Source organism: Gavialis gangeticus, unplaced genomic scaffold, assembly GCF_001723915.1.
Source record: "Gavialis gangeticus isolate Ggan-Ray unplaced genomic scaffold, GavGan_comp1, whole genome shotgun sequence".
In the NCBI taxonomy this organism is placed as follows: Eukaryota; Metazoa; Chordata; order Crocodylia; family Gavialidae; genus Gavialis; species Gavialis gangeticus.
The window spans coordinates 8290640-8306967 of record NW_017729003.1 but is presented as its reverse complement, the minus strand read 5'-3'; the positions used below and the strand labels follow the sequence as shown (position 1 = coordinate 8306967).

Below are 16328 nucleotides of genomic sequence, written 5' to 3'. Positions count from 1 at the left end.
AAAAAAAAAAAAAAAAAGGGAAAAAGAGGACCCGAGGAACTTGAGACTCATCAGAGTACGTGGGAAGTTATTGGAGCATGACCTAAGGAAAGTCCATGTGCAAGCATCTGGAGGAAAGAAGTCTGATTTCAAGTACCCAGCATGGATTTACTAAAAACCTAGTAGTGTCAAACAAACTTGATCTTGTTTGTCAAAGTAACTACTTTGGTGGATGAAGCAAATACTGTGGATATAGCTAGGGCCCTGAGAATTGTGGATTTTTTGTTGAAAATTTGTGGCATATGCACAAATAGATTATTATTTTTCATGGAATATTCACAGAACTACTGTTGATCTTGGCAAATAGGTCCTGGTAGTTCCGTGAATATTCCATGAACAATGATACTTTGCCCATGCATGTGCAGCAGGCAGGCACACTGCCATAGGTGGTGGAAGGCTGGGGCTAATGGGGCTTAGCCCTCTCAAACATGAGGCAATGTAAAGGGCTACAGGGCAGCCTGGGTGCAGGCTCTGGGCAGCTGCAGCTGGGGAGAGGGGGGGCATGATGTATGTAGACAGACATGGAGCCTGCATGCAGCCAGGATTGGCTATTGGAAAAAACTTCACTGTTAGACCAGTGAGGCAGTGGAATAGGCTGCCTTAGGAAGTTGTGGACCTGCCATGACCAGAGGCATTCGAAAAGAGGTTGGACAGCCACTTGTCATTGATCTATGCCTGTGTTCTACTATAGGCATTTCCCATGCTTGCGGATGCTCGTTACCACATTGGCCTGGGATGGAATTCCTGAAATTTAAATTTTTCTTCTTTATGCATGCTTCCCTGGTTTATACAGGTAGAACCCAGGATTTTTGCAGTGTGAGGTGTTTTACCTGGCTGTGGAAGTGAGGGTTTGCAAACTTGCTGAGCATATGCATAGCTACAGCAAACTGTGTGATACTGCTGAGGTGCTGCACCTGATTGCCGCTGTTTTTACTTAGAAGGATGTTCCTTTTCCCAACAGCTAGAGCTCATCACTTGCCCTGCAGAGCTGATCAGGGAAATGTCATTCTTTGAAGTAAAGGCAGCAGCAATCAGCTGAGAGGCTTGCTCTCAAATTGGTAACCCATTGCAGACTGAGGAGGTTAGACCACCCAAGCCACCCAGGTTTGGTGTATGCTTTTATTTAGCTGATAGGGAAAGAACAGAAGGTATCTAGGGGGGAGAGTAGATTCACTCCCACATGTTATGTAGGTTTTTTAATATGCATTTCTGTACTTGGCTTCTTAACTTTTCTAAGAGTGTTCTTCATCAGAAAACTTCTTCTCAGATGTTTGTATACTTGTCTCTCAAGTCTCAGTTGGTCAGTAACTTGGACAGGGTAGGCAGAAATGGCTGTAGACCTCTAGCTACCAGGTAATCTCTTTGATTTTTGTCCATGCTGCCTGAAACAATCTCTAGAATAAGACTTATTTTTCCCCCCATTTATATACCACTAGCCTGTAAAATTCCCATAGCAGTTTCACACAACTTCTTTTTATATTGAAACTTTTTAAGCAGCATATTCTAGATCGTTAACCACATAAAGGTTTGGTGCTTTCATATATGTAAACAATGACTTGCTGTTGGAGAATGTTTAAATTTACCTTGTAGGCAATCGGGAACTCCTTTTCAGTAGAAGAGTATTTCACAGATTACAGATTTTTTTTTTTTCCTCGAACAGTAATTTTGTATGTTAACTGACACAATTTGTAAAGAGTTTTCAATCAGATTTATTTTTGTTAGTAAATCAGTATAAAGTTATGGATTATTATATGCCTACCAAATTTAAGCATGTATTATCCATATGTATAGTATCTAAAGAGTTGTTTGTGTTTCACTTTTTCTTTGTGGTACTTTAATTAGTAAGTTCCTATTCTGTTTTGTTTAAATTCTTCCTGTTCCTGTGCATTTTGGATGTGTTTTTCTGACATCTACTGGGGGGAGGGGGGTATTTTGATCTGATATTATTTTACTATGTCAGATATTATGGTGTACAAATTCAAAAATATAAATGTAATAGGCTGTGTGTGTGTGTGTGTGTGTGTGTGTGTGTGTGTGTGTATTTAATTGAATGGTACAGCAAATGTTAACGTACCCCTTTCAAAAACAGCTTGTAATTCACTTCTAAATCTGTGATTTAAGTTTAATGTGTGCACAAAATATCCACCCACACTTCCTGAGACTGGTGATAAAAGGTAGCCATTGATAGAGATGAGGCTGGTTACATTTGTGTTATGTTGCCTTGGAAACGGGTGATGGAGGCTTTTGGTATAATTAAAACGGTCATAAGAGCTGTTTCATTTGGATTTGAGATTCAGACTCCCTGGTTATGGGCACCTAAATACCATGCAGAAATCTTGATTGAGCTTAAGGATCTGCCTTCTGCCTGGTGGGAGCCTGAGACATGCACATGCAGCACTTGCTGAAGAAGACAGTGGACATGAATACTGCTTTATTTTCCTGGCCTTGTACATCTCTCCTTGGGCCTTTTGTTAAAGCATGGCAAGGAAAAGTTTTGCTTTGTAAACAGGCTTTCATGTTGAGGTATGAATGGCCTCAAGATACTCAGCAGTTCAGTGTTATCTGGTTATGGTTGCATTTATGCAACCCCAACATTCAAAGAATGTGAAACCTTTGACTAGTGTGCATCAAAAAGTGAACTGATGCTGAAGGATTTCATATTGTCTAGTATATGGGAGTAGGTTAAAAAAAAAAGAGTATTTGGAAGTAGTTGGATTCAAGTACCAGAAAGAAAGGAAAGGTTATTTTTACAGTAACTTATATACATATGACTGATTTAATTAAGACCCTTTTTGATGTCTTCATGGAAAAGTAATTCCATTTCTTAGCCACAGTGATCTTGGCAACTGTAGTTAGGATGGCACAGTGTCTGTAACATCTGATACACTGTCTGCATGAACAAAAATTGCAGTTTGAAGTACTTCCTATGTAGAAAGTTACTTTCTCTTGTGTATAGCCTACTCAATTGATGGTGGATTTTGTAAGACGTGCATGTCATCACAGATAGGTTCTTAAGCCATATTTTGCCAAATGAAAAGTTGAGAGTACGATATTGTGAGGTGTGGAAGGGAGGTTGTCTATGACGGAAAATTTCCATTAGTAGTCTATAGAAAGAGAGCCTGGAGAGAATTACTCCCTTAGAGCTTCTCCTGTACGACATGCTCTGCAGACCACAATGTGAGAACACTTATCTGTGGTCTTTGGGAAACCTGAATAGCCACATGGTACTGGTACTTATACTTCTTTATAACTGAGAAAAAAAACAGCAGATGAGAGGAACTGATGAGGGTAAAAGTAGAAGCTGTTATTTTCATGTCCTCAATGTACTAAACGTAGATGCATTTTATTTTAGTGAATAGACATGCAGGTAAATATTAAAACATGAAAGTGTGTGTGAATAACACCATTTAGAATGTGAAGTCATTTCAGCAAACATTTTAAAAATCATATGCATCGTTGTAGTTGTGGTTTTTCTTTTTTGTTTTTAAAAGGGGAAATGATTGAAAAATTAATAGTATAAAAGTAAAGAGAATTGAAATACTCAAGTTAGATGTAAACTTAAAGTTCTTGCAGCAAATAATTGGGCAGCATGTGTATAAAATATGAAGGATTTTTCTCAAATATCTAAATATATAAACCCATTGATTTTTAGGATCCATAACTTTACTTTATTTCTGTTGGATTAACTTTTCATGCATAAAAGTGTATTTAAGAAACTTTGTTGCCAAAATTGTATCCTTTAAGCGTAAGCCAGAAAAAAAATCTTCAACTCTGTATTCTTTATTAACAGAAGCATATAATAATACTATGCCATAACTCTAAATTGGACGCTTCACATTAAGTATAAAGCTGGAAATTAGAGTTACGAAAAACTGTACTTCAACCTAAAACCCATATATCCTTGTCAGTGATGTTAAATTACATTAGCTGAAACCCTCTCCTTCATTGATGAAAGTTCTCTCAGATGATAAGGATAGATTTCATGGCATATAATGTGGAATAGCATAATGGTTCTTAAACTTTTTAAACTTGAGGAAAATGCCAGCTCTTAGTTCTCAGTCTTGTGATAATAATAATAATAGAACAGTTTTTCTATTGAAAAGAACTCGGATCACAACAGGTCAGAATATTTCTAATACTGGATTCCTGTTTGGAATCTCTGCATTTGTTTTCTGAATCATGTTTGCTCTCTAACAACACTAACGTTGTGTGGCACCTTCGAGAGGATTTTAAGGTACCTTAGGGTGATGCAGCACCCTGGTTGAGAATCGCTGCTCTAGCAAGACATCAGATGTGTTGAAAATTACTACCACTTACTACTTTAAATACTCATGAACCTTGCCTTCTGTTTGCAAAACTCAAACTTTGATGAATGCTAAAGCCAAGATGATTGAGGCAAGTGGTAAACCAAAAAATGTCTTCTGCTACCCTGTTTATTTTTGTTACCTTATTTTCTCTCTCCCTTATGGTATTTGTTTCTTCTGCTCCTCAGTCATTTCCAAACTTATACTTAGGCCATTAAATTCATAGGCTTTTTGAGGTCTGACCATATTATCCTGTATCTGGTTTGACCTCTTGCTGAACAGGTCACAGAATTTAACATAAACTATTTTTCAAGTCCCATAAACTGCTGTTGAATTTGATGGTATTCTTTAGGGAGAGATCCCTTCAGAGATTCCAAGGGGAATGGATAATTTCCACCTCTTCTGGGAAGTTTTAATAGTTAAGTACTACTTAAAATGTTGTCCTCATTTTGTATTCCTAAAGGATAGGGAATGCTAGTTCTATACAATAGCCAATACATAATAGTACCATATTCATTGACTGGGTTTTCTGAATGCTGCTATAATACAAATAATATTGGGTGAGGCAAGGGGGTCGCTCGCTATATTGCCACTTCTTGAAAGGTGGCGGAATACATTTGTCATAATTGGTCTTGAAAACTGTGTTGCTTTATGGCTTTATATTTTGGTGACTGATCTTGAAATACTTCTATTTGCTTGTTGTGTGTCTGGGGGTTTAGGTAAATCCTTACTTGTATTCTGCTTTTTTCATTGAACTAGTTTAAATCGCTTCCGAGTCTACAAATTGTTACTAAAAAGATTCCTTACTGAAGGAACAAACTAAAGCTGTATTTTCAGACCATGTGTCCACTTAATTATATGCTTAATCATTAAAGATATCTTCAAAATCCAAAGCCCAGATGAACCAGAACTATTTTGGTAAACCACATAACGAATTACATCCTTTCTCTGTTGAAACTGACTCAGCAGTAGGTTTGTACTTAATTGCAGTCTAACGAGAAGAACATGCGTCAGCATTCCTACATGCATTAATTTAGTTACTGCCAGTAATTATATCAGCCATTGCTATGGAAAAATGGTGCCAGAATGAGAGGAAAAAAAACATTGTTCTTGGAGTTTTTCAAATTCCTACCTCCTCTCCCTTCTCCATAGAATGAAAATAAAAAGGGCTTGGTAGGACTTTTATTGGGAGAAGTAGTTAGCTGTGCTGAGCCATGTATTGAGCTAGTGAAAGGGGGTACGTTAATTTGCACAAATAAGAATGTGTTTAAATATTTCTCAGCTGTCATAAAGCAGGTTTTTATCATATTTTGGTTTAGCTATTTCAGTTTTGTGAACAGATAACATATTGACGTTCTTAAAATTCTAGCTGTAAGAGATCAGAGGTAAACAGGAACTTGAATATAAAATACATACCCACAGACTTGCACCAAGAGATATGCAAAACTCTTTTAAGGATTAAAAGTATTTCTGAGAAATAAATAATCCTTTAACTTGCATTGCTGGGTCTAAAACACTTAACTTTTTGACAGGCTTAACAGATTTGTATGGTGTAAATATTTATCCATTATGGGATGGTCTGTTGGACCAAGCTATTGTTTTTAAAACTATCTGTTTTTTCTGTAGTCAGGGAGCGACCATAGATTAGCATTTTGAATCCTTTGGATATTTTGCTGTCTTGCTCTGAAAGTCGTTATTGAGTTACAAGAAATGGTATAATTGATCTATCTAAATCGGTCTGAAACTTTGTATCTGAAGTGGGCATGTTTTCAGCCCGTGATTTTCATCAGTGTGTTTTAATTTTCTTAAAAGGAGAATATTGGATGCATATTTCCTTTTGAAAGTGGAGCTTTTTTACTGAATTATATAAAATGAACTAATGAACCCAAATATTATGGATAAAAGTCTATTAGAAATCAATTAATTAATTTTGCATCACATTGACACTCCTGGAACTGAGTTGAGTTCATGTTAAGTTCATACATGAATGCTTTTCCTTTGAAACTTTATATCGTGGATTTCTTTGCCGACTGTTGTAGAAATGATATTACTAATGTTCATGAGACTTTACCACACCTTCAGCTCTCTTGTGAAATACGAATTTTCATTTCTACCTAGGGGAACTTTTACAGTCTTTGCAATCTCCTACGCCTGATGGAAGGGTTTGTGTGCCCAAAGGGTTACAAATAAAGAATTTTTTCTGCAAATAGTTGGTCTAATAAAAGATATCGCCTCAGCCACAAGTTTTGATTCCTTGAGAACAAGAAGGAATCATCCCCCTAGTTGATATCAGCAGGGTTGTTGAATTTCTCTACTCCTAGGACATTGTTAGCAATCTCTCGATTTGAGGGTGATCTCTGTCACAGCTCGTTGGTGGGTCTTGAGGTCCTGGGACACAAGTTGGAATCTTTGCAGTCTGTGAACAGCAGCTGTGTGGAGGAGACTTGATTAGAAAAAGATCTGTCCTTCCTGCCCAATCACCTTCTTTTTGCCTTGCAGGGAAGCTATAATTTGTACTCCTGCTGATTGGGACTAGGTAACCATCACCCGGCAGAGACTAGTAGTGAATATAATATAGCTTTCATATCAAAGCTTGCTTTCATCTCCGTTGCTTTTCAGTAAAGGAAAAATATTTGCACCAAATCGGGGTTTTCTCGAAATGCTCCATAAGATCATTCCTTTTGAATGCGGAGAGAGTTCAGTTGCGTCTTTTTGCTTAAACTTTGGAGACTCAATTCTTAACTTCATACATGTTATATGCATCTGGAACAGACAAAGTAATATCTTGTAGGAGTTGTAGATGAATTAATTTGTAATCTGGCTAGTTTTACAGTATTACTGTTAGTACAAAGGAAGATTAAAAAACTGTTTGTGCCTGTAGTGCTCTGCATCAGAATGCTAATATATCCATTAATGGGACCGGCTGTCTCAGAACTGTGGAAACGCTATAAATCATTGCTGTCAAATAGTTATTGCTTGTTTCTGACTCATTTTGGAGGGTAGATGTGTAGTGACTCTGTTTTTCTGATTCGAATTATTGCAGTGTTTACATTTGAAATATGAGACATAATAGAATAAAGGGGTTGTGCTCAGTAGGAATGTGCAATCTTTTTATAATGACCTTGCAATATAGCAAAATTTTAGTGTTTTTCTAGCAAAAACACACCTGGTAATTCTTGTGGAACAGCCAATCTTAATTTTTCATTTACTCATTTTGCAATGATGTGAATAAAACAGTAAAGTGAAATTAGCAAGTGCAGAATGTCCTGAGATGACCATTTTGGGAATTAAAACAAATTAATTGGAATGTGTGTGCATGTGTGCACGCGCACAGAGTGGTGTACTGCATCTGTTGAATATTGTATTCTGTTTCATTGACCAGTTAATGTTGCACAGATTTAAAAAGAAACAGCAACCTCCATCTAAGTTTTGAAAAACAAATGTAAAAAACCCTTTTATTTTGAAGGAACTTGACATAAGGAAGGAAACTACTTTAGTTGTCCTGAATAAAATAAAACACTTACAATACATGGTTCCCTTACTGTTTCTTGTAGGTTTACCATGTCTGCACTGACAGTTATGAGACTCAAAATCAGCACTATGGGCGAAGCTTAACAAAAGAAACCATAAAAGATGGTAAGTGAATTTGGGTGTTGCTGCATATATAAGTGCATCTTCCACATTTACCTGGTCTCTCTTTTGCCCTGTTGTCAGTACTCAGTAAATATCATGTTCTTCAGATTTTCAAGTTAAACAGCTTCTCTACATCTTTGTGTATTGGGTGCTGCCTCTACAGCAGTCTCTTATGGAATTTGAACTACTTGATAACAGTGCAAATTCACCTGAGTTATCGTTATTGACCTGACCAGCTCTGGCAGGCCATTGACTCCTAGACTGCTAATAAGGAAGCAGTTGTTGTAGACTAAGTGAAACGTTATATGCAAAGGTTACACTGTCATGACGCAGTAGAATAATATGACGAGTATTTTAAATACCACCTCGCGTTATACTGTGATGTGCTACTGGTTTTATACGTTAACAGTGTTCATGTGGTTATAACACTGTGTGACTCATTAGCCTGTGGATAGAGAAAAAAGGGCTAGCTACCTAGAGAAGATGGAGCTTAAGCATCAACAATCTTGAATAGCTTTGATGTATCAAGAAAGGTGAGATGCCCACACCTAGGAGGTGTCCAGAGAAGATAAACATGACAATGGAAGAGCAGGCTGGAAAAAAGCACCCTGGCAGTTCTTGGCCAGAAGAGTCTGGGGACTGAGATAAGTGGAGGAGCTCAAGCCTAGGGAGCTGGAAAGAGTGGAAGAGGAACAGCTGAACGTCTTTGAGGGTGCTCCAAGCTGTGTTGCCTGGACTGGGGACAGAGGGACTGTGACCCTTTTGGAGAGGGTAGAAAACCTCCAGCTTGGTTGCCTTTGCCCAGTAAATGCATTTATTGAAGAGACTGTCTGCTGAGTTGCTTGCAACTTTGGATTCCTTTCAGTCCCTCCCCAAGAGGAGGTGAAACCTCTCTCTCAAAAAGAGAACTGGATGCTTGCTCCTTGAGTCAGGGCTGCAGAGAACCAGGGAAGTTGAGAGACCAAAAGTTCAGCATCTCAGAGTGGGAAAGAGCCTGGGCTTGCCCCCTTGCTCTAGAAGCCAGACGTGGGCTAGCTTCAGTGGGCTCTCTGGCAATTTTTATACATGCAGGTGCTGAAGTGCTAGGTGCTTTGAAAAGTGCCCAGCGCTACAGTGCTTACAGTTGTATAAGCTGTGAAATGTGCATCAGTGCTGAGAAAATAGCTGCAGCATGCTTTTGAACTAAAAAGCATCGGAGGTGCTTTAGTTCAAAAGCACACTGCTGCTGTTTTCTGCCTGCTGATGCACATTTCACCACTTATACAACTGCATGCAGCGCAGTGCAGTGTTCCCCAGTGGTGGATCTGCAGCATGTCACAGGACAAAAACGTATGTGTATAAATGGCTTCTGAGACCAGATGAGGCAGGGCAGTCCCAAGCAAGCATTTGCCCTGGAGGACACTCCATGACAGGCATTTTACCTTTGACAGATAATCACTTCAGTAGATCAGTTATTCACAACTTGGGTGCCATAGCTTTTGAAGCCCTCCCTTATGTCACTGCTTTTGTTGCTTAAAATTTAACTCAAAGTTACTAAAATAACCCTGATTAGTGTCAGACAGGCACTGTGGTGCTGGTACATCTTAGAATAAGACATTTCTTCTAAAACCAGCCTGTTCTAATCTTCATTAAATCAATACACTGTACTGTGTCTGTTTTTGTTTTGCACCAGTGTACAATAATCACCATTTTGCACAAAATCTGCTACAACTGACATTAACATGTCCACCTGATCAGTTTCTAAGGAACCAACAACTGCCTGAATGTACCTGCTCATCCCTGAAGTGTTGGTTTCCCCACGTGATTTGAGGCACTTTGATAGAGTGACATGGCAGGTGGCGGGAATGGGCAATGGAAACCTTAATGGTGTCTGTAATACCACTTTGTAGATAATTAGTCCATTCTTAGTGCTCTGTTCTATTTACTAATTACCATGAAATTTTTTCTCTCCACCTCCACAAACAAGTGACATGCTAACTGTTTTTGCATACAGTGGTTCTAATTTTTAAAAATATTAAATGTACATCAAAAAGAATATGCCATTTGAATGGTGTTTTCGAATCTTAGTAATGCAGGAGGACTAAAGAAAAAAATATTTTTGAATAGTGCTCTTCAAAAGTGATTTAAATGCACTGTAATTTTCAATTATCCTAAAATCTTCCTTTTTATTTTTGCAGGAGTGTCCAGGTTTTTTCATAATGGATCCAGTTTGAGAAAAGATGCTATTGCTGCCAGCATTCAAAAGATTGAAAAAATCTTGGAGTGGTTTGAGAGCCAGGAGCAGCTCAATTTTTATGCAAGCTCGTTGCTGTTTGTTTATGAAGGCTCATGTCAGCTGACAAACACAAGCTTGAGTGGTGGCACATTGGTAGAAAAGAGAGTTATGCCCAAGGGGCTGTTACCAGATGGAGACATGCTGGAATTTAATAATAATATTAATGTAATAAATGCTACAGAGAATGGAAAAATAGAGGCCTCTGTTGGTAAAAGCTTCTCTAAATTTTATGCACTTCACAAAAATGCATACTCAAAGCGGCATCACAGTCAGATCTCACTAAAAGTTGAAAATCTGGAGCAAGACAGTGTATGGAAAAACACTTGCATTTCCCAGGAACATCTAAATGGAAATGTTCTACCCCAACTGGAAAAGGTTTTCTGCCATATGTCTGCAGAGATAAAGGAAAGTGCAGATGTAGACATCCGAATGATAGATTTTGCTCATGTGTTCCCTAGCAACACAAAGGATGATGGCTACATTTATGGTCTGAAGAATTTAATTACTGTACTTCAAAATATTTTAGATAACTAAATTCTTTGTTATGGTTTTTATTGGGGCCAATGCTAATGAAGAGCACCTACATGAAGGATTTCTGCACTTGTATGCTGTATAATTGGGTTTGTATTGTTCTATATTTTATTTGTCTTTGTACTTTTGGTAGAAGGGTTTAACTTTTTATAATCTTACTCAGGAAAATTAATTGGTAGTTAGTTTTGAAAGATAAAGATACTTAAGAAAGGTAAGCAGAGGTGGTGGATAATTGAATTAATATACTGAAACATACAGGTGGGCCAAATCAAAGGCAAATTGTTATCTAATAAGGTTTGAGTTGGCTCCCCATTACTGCTTTATCTTTTAGATTATTTCTATCCACTTTTATCTTGACACTGAGCCATATTTGAATTAACGGGTTTAGATTAACTGAAAAACAAGAAAGGACAAACTGATGTTTTCAGTTTTGTCCTTGTATGTTTACCACATTCTTGAAACTGGAGTAACCCTATTTTGAGAGAAATTCCTGTTTAGATTCTGTGTTCTGACTTGGCAACCAGCATATCAAGAGGTGCTTCTTGATGAAATGGCACAATATTGCTGTATTCCTAAAAACTGGTCGAGGCTTCTGCTTTTTCATGGACAGGCTTTAATGTACATTCATAGGCTACAGTGTAATTCATGTCAGAGTTGTTGAAATGCTGGACTAGAATCATAAAACAAAGGTTTTAGTTTTATAATTAGACTGGGAGATCGTATCTAATCTATGTTTTAAAAAGAAAAAGCTAAAAACTCCATCTCGTTTCTAATATAAAACTCTGAAGCCTGTTCAGAAGTATGTCTTCTGAAACATGCTAGAAATTATTTTCTGGAAGGAATTTCTGACACTGTGAGTAAATGGAGGATTGGAGTGCTCCTTTCTTCTAACAATAATTTAAGCAAAATTAACAAGAATGAAAAATTTAAAAGGCAGATTTAAAGGGAACACTTCATGTTGTGATTTCCTATGGTTATTTTATGGGACACTGGGCCTGATGTGTGCATGTGTGCAGTGGTCTTTTTTAGTAAGTGTCCAGAGTTCCACTGCAGAGATGCCCCACATGGAAACTGAGTAAGCTCCAGGCAGGAACAGGAGTGTTTATAAGTGAAAGAAAGAATTTAGCTTTTAACCAGGAACCCCTTCTTTCACTTTCATGGTATTTTTTTTTCCATTTACACCAAGGCTAAAATTGATCTGTTTGTTACTGACAGACAGGTAAATTATGTAATGTGTCATCAGACCTGTATTTGTATACAGGCAGAATTAAAATATTCACATGCTGGCATTGTAATAACATGTCTCAATTATAGTTGGTGTGCCTCTTTTCATGCTATACATGTTGCTATGCAATATAAGATACTGTGCAAAGAGGTGCTTAAAATGTGGCAAGTACTGTCAGAGGTTTTAATACCTTATGTCAAAGGTGTAAAACACCCTAATTGGTTGGAATTCCATATTTATTACCATATCTAATTGTGGATTTACTGTGGCATTGTGTCTTTGCTGCTTTTTATGATGTCTTGCACTGTGCACTTGTTCGTATAAATGTATCTGCAAATTTGGTTGATTGAAATTAGGTTTTGTATTTTGGAAAGAGAGAACTGTCTTTTTCAAAAAAATATGTTAATTAAGATAGTTACCTAATTGGAAGCAAAAATATAAAAGGTCAGACTAAATTGTTTAAAATTTTAAGTTAATATTTGGTAATAAAGTGTCAACATCAGCAGTTTACAAAGCAAGATATGTTCAAAGTTCGAAAAAGGGCAAATGCTTTGAAACAGTTGCTTTAGTGGAAATGTTATGTTTAGGGGAAGGCTAAGGGATAATATTCCAACTTTTGGTGATATTTTCATTGCAGACATGACATTGAAACTCATGGATGTATTCCTAACTCCCTGTGAACTAAATTAAGTTATATCCTGGAAACTTGTGTGTTCTTTGCTATAGTGTTCTTGTGTTTTCTGTCCTGATTTTGTTCTGTTCCTCTAGTAATTAATGCTAAATTAGTTTAGCCTCTTAATGGCATCTTCTTTTATAAATTCAGGAAAAAAAAGAAGGGAAACCACCTCTGCAGTTATATTTTAATTCTTACGTCTCAGCTCTAATTCATCTCTCCTGGGTATTAATCCTTTCACGCCAGGAAAATCGGACTTGGGACTCAGAGAAGCAAATTATTGGAAAAATGATCTGTGTTCTCCCAGTCAGCAATATAAGCGCATTCTCCTATCTGTACTGTAAGATATGTCTTCAGTGTTTGAATGCTTTTCTAGTGTTAAATATGCTGTGTTGATTATGGCAGTGTTTGTAATGCACTTGGAATATTGTTAAATCATCAGTTTATTTTGAATAAAATAATCAAGTAACTATCTTTTTTTAGCAGTAATTATTGCAGATGTATTTTTCTTACTTAACTAACTTGGAAGAACCTCAGCTAAAAATACTAGTTAGGTGCAACTACAAGCTTGCAGAAGTGTCTTTTCATAGTATAAGCCTACAAATGTATTTCATGCAGAAATTCAGGGTGTTGGGGGGATGCGCATTTTAGATTATTGGCATCTTGTACAGGTCAAATCAACATTTATAAATTGTATTTGGAAATATAATTATGACTGATTTAAATATCTTGACTTTTTGGTAAACAGATTACAAAAACTAGGTAGAAAAGAAGGGAGACACTGATAGCTAGGCCATTGTTGTGGTACTGATTCTCTTTTTAGGTTTTAATTCTCATGTGAATGATCCCTCTGCATTCCTTTATGAACACTATAGACAACAGATTAAGATGCATAGATGTCTTTACTGAAATAGTGATGAAGCCCTATAGTGATTTTTTGCTAAACAAAACCAACAGCACCTCCCTCCTGATTGGAATATTACCTGCTCAAAATTGTACGGTTTAAATTTGACTGTTTTTAATTTAAGCAATAAGCATTTGTTTTACTACAATAATTAGTGAAAAGAGTAAAGTAATGAAAGTACTGTTTTTAAAATAGCCTTTGTATAAACGGTCATTCTAAAGACTTTCTCATTGGTAAACTGGGGGAACTGTGTACAAGCTTACCTAATAAGAGTTTTGTAACAAGGCATTTATATTCTTGGTATTTTTGATACAGGTGGAACTTGCTGCATAGATTCAAGTGAAACCAGAAATTATAATGGCATTTTAACCAAGATGTTTTACAAGCTAAAATGAATGAAACGTCCTGTGTATATGATGTTTAATCATTGGACCTTGCATTTTCAAACTGTTTGCTTCTTTAGTGAATGGTTAGATTTGTATTTTTGCTTCCATGTAACACTACAATTCCATACATACTTAAATTGTCTAGTAGATTATGAACACACAACTTTTTTTTAATTAATCAGGATAAACAGAACTAAAAGCTAGAGGGCATGAACTAGCGCGCATTACTTTTTATAGTAATGTTAATATGTAATGTATACCCAGGTCTTCAAACATGCTTTCCTTGTATACAGAGAGTTCTTACTTGACTGCATTGGGTGTTGTGGATTATAAGTATTTGAAAGCTGACCTTAAGCCCATTATAACAACAACAAAGAAAAAGGGAAGAAAAGAAAAAGGAAGGGACTGTGCCAGAATATAAGTATTTGTTTGCAACCAAAGCTGTTTCACATCATCAGAATATTTATTTATTTTTTGTCAGTAATATGAAGTTGAAGAGAGAAAGAAAGGGTAGCATCACTAAATGTATATATGTATGCATGTCATTTTCTTTTGTAGAAACTAATTTTAGTGGGATTTTTTTATGACTGACCAGTTTAGTTTAAGAGCCTCCTAGTCTACATCTACCATTTAAAAAAAAAAAAAAAAGTTGTTTGCCTATTTGTTTACACTTATTTGCAATAACCTTCTCTTTTGAGTGCCTTCACCTCCTGCTTTGGTACCATTAGTGACCTCACATACCTTAACACACCTAAGATATGCACCTAATGCATCACAGTGGAATAACTTGACGAGGAATCTCTCTGTAATAAATCGATGTCTTGTCTAAGTAAGGTGCAGCTATTGAAGAACATTGCCAAAAATGGTTTAAATAATAGTGGGAAGTGCATGTTTATATTTGTCACCATCAGGAAATTAAATGAGATTATGATTTTGAAATATCTGGTTGGGGGAACCGGTTTTTAAATTTTCTGAAACTGGATTTATGCACATTTTAAAGAGAACATCTCAGAGCATGTTACATGAAAGAAAGTTGTTTTAATGTAATTTATATTACATTTTGGTCTTGAGCTTATTACACTAATATAGCAAGAACAATGAAGGTTCATAGTGTGCAACAAGTGGGACATTTACTGTATCTTGCAATGTAAGTAATTACTACACATAATGCCCAAAGGCCTTAAGGCCTATGGTATGTTACTGCTCTTTGTTAGCCATAGAAATGCAGCGTATTGTAGTAACATGTTTCTTGGGAAATACATTACATTATAGCTTCATAGGCTTTGGTACTGCACATTTGTTGTTGCTAACAGAAAAAGCAGTGAACAAAAGAACTTCCAAATGACAAATATTTGCAACACTTCTGAAACTGAGCTGAAATAATTGATTTTTTTTTTTTTAATTATAGGGAAAATAATATTCAAGAACTATTTCTCCTGTAATTTTCATAGAAATGGGCCCTACATATTCCTGTTGGAAAGTGTTGTAGAAAGGAGATTTTACCAGGGGGTGGTAACCAGGGGCAAATACGTTCTTAATTTGTATAAATCTGTTCAAGTTGATAATTGTAATGAGTTAATATTTTTAAGTATGACTTGTATTGTATATGAATATAAATGTAACTGAGGTGCACAAAGGCACTTTTTAATACTCTGGGAACTGTACTGGAAGATATATGAAAGCATGTGAAATTGCACCTACAACTGTTAAATGTTGATTTTCCCCCCCCCCCTTTTAAACTGCAGTTCTAAGTTGTTTTTTTTTTTCATAGTTGATGAATGAATGTACCTAGGCTGGCCTAATTTTCTTTGGTTTAAATGTCCAAATGATGTTACTATCCTTTTATTTTGTACATTTTTAGCTGTAATTTGTACTTTGTTTTTTGCCTTTATTGTTTTTTTGGGGGGGAGGGTGAATATTGTTAATGTAGAATGTGCTTATTTTATAGAAAAGTCTAATGAGCTCTATATCAACTTTTGTAATTTAATTTTAAGTGATATTTAGGGTAATTCTAATAGCTGTATATTTGGCAAACTATTAAAATTTTCTGCAACTTAATTTTTGAATTGCTTCATTTTTAATATAGTTTCTTAAATATGACAACAAACAAAAATTGCACTTTTATTCTTTCTGCTGCATTTGCCCATCTTTTACTTGCCTTTTCCTTCATGTCAGCATACCACACAATATCAATCAATTGGAGGTTATACGCTCTCTTTGTTTTAGCACTCCTACAGCCCTGGAAGGTGTTACACTTACCAGTGAATAAATAATCCTGCCTATGTTCAGGTAATTAATGGCATGACATGACAAAAAAGCTAGCCACACCTTCATTGCACTTTAAGTTGAACATGTCTG

The 16328-nt window shown here is 36.4% G+C and overlaps 1 protein-coding gene across 1 annotated transcript in view; it reads left to right on the top strand.

Moving 5' to 3' along the window:
- The window catches only part of IPMK (inositol polyphosphate multikinase), a 57758-nt gene extending 41730 nt beyond the window's left edge, over positions 1-16028 (top strand). Inside the window, exons 4-5 of the mRNA XM_019507724.1 lie at positions 7898-7979; positions 10154-16028. Of these exons, the coding sequence (XP_019363269.1) occupies positions 7898-7979; positions 10154-10785 (714 nt within the window). The 3' untranslated portion in view covers positions 10786-16028. The remainder of the gene's footprint in view (positions 1-7897; positions 7980-10153) is intronic.
- The last annotated feature ends 300 nt before the right edge of the window (positions 16029-16328 follow it).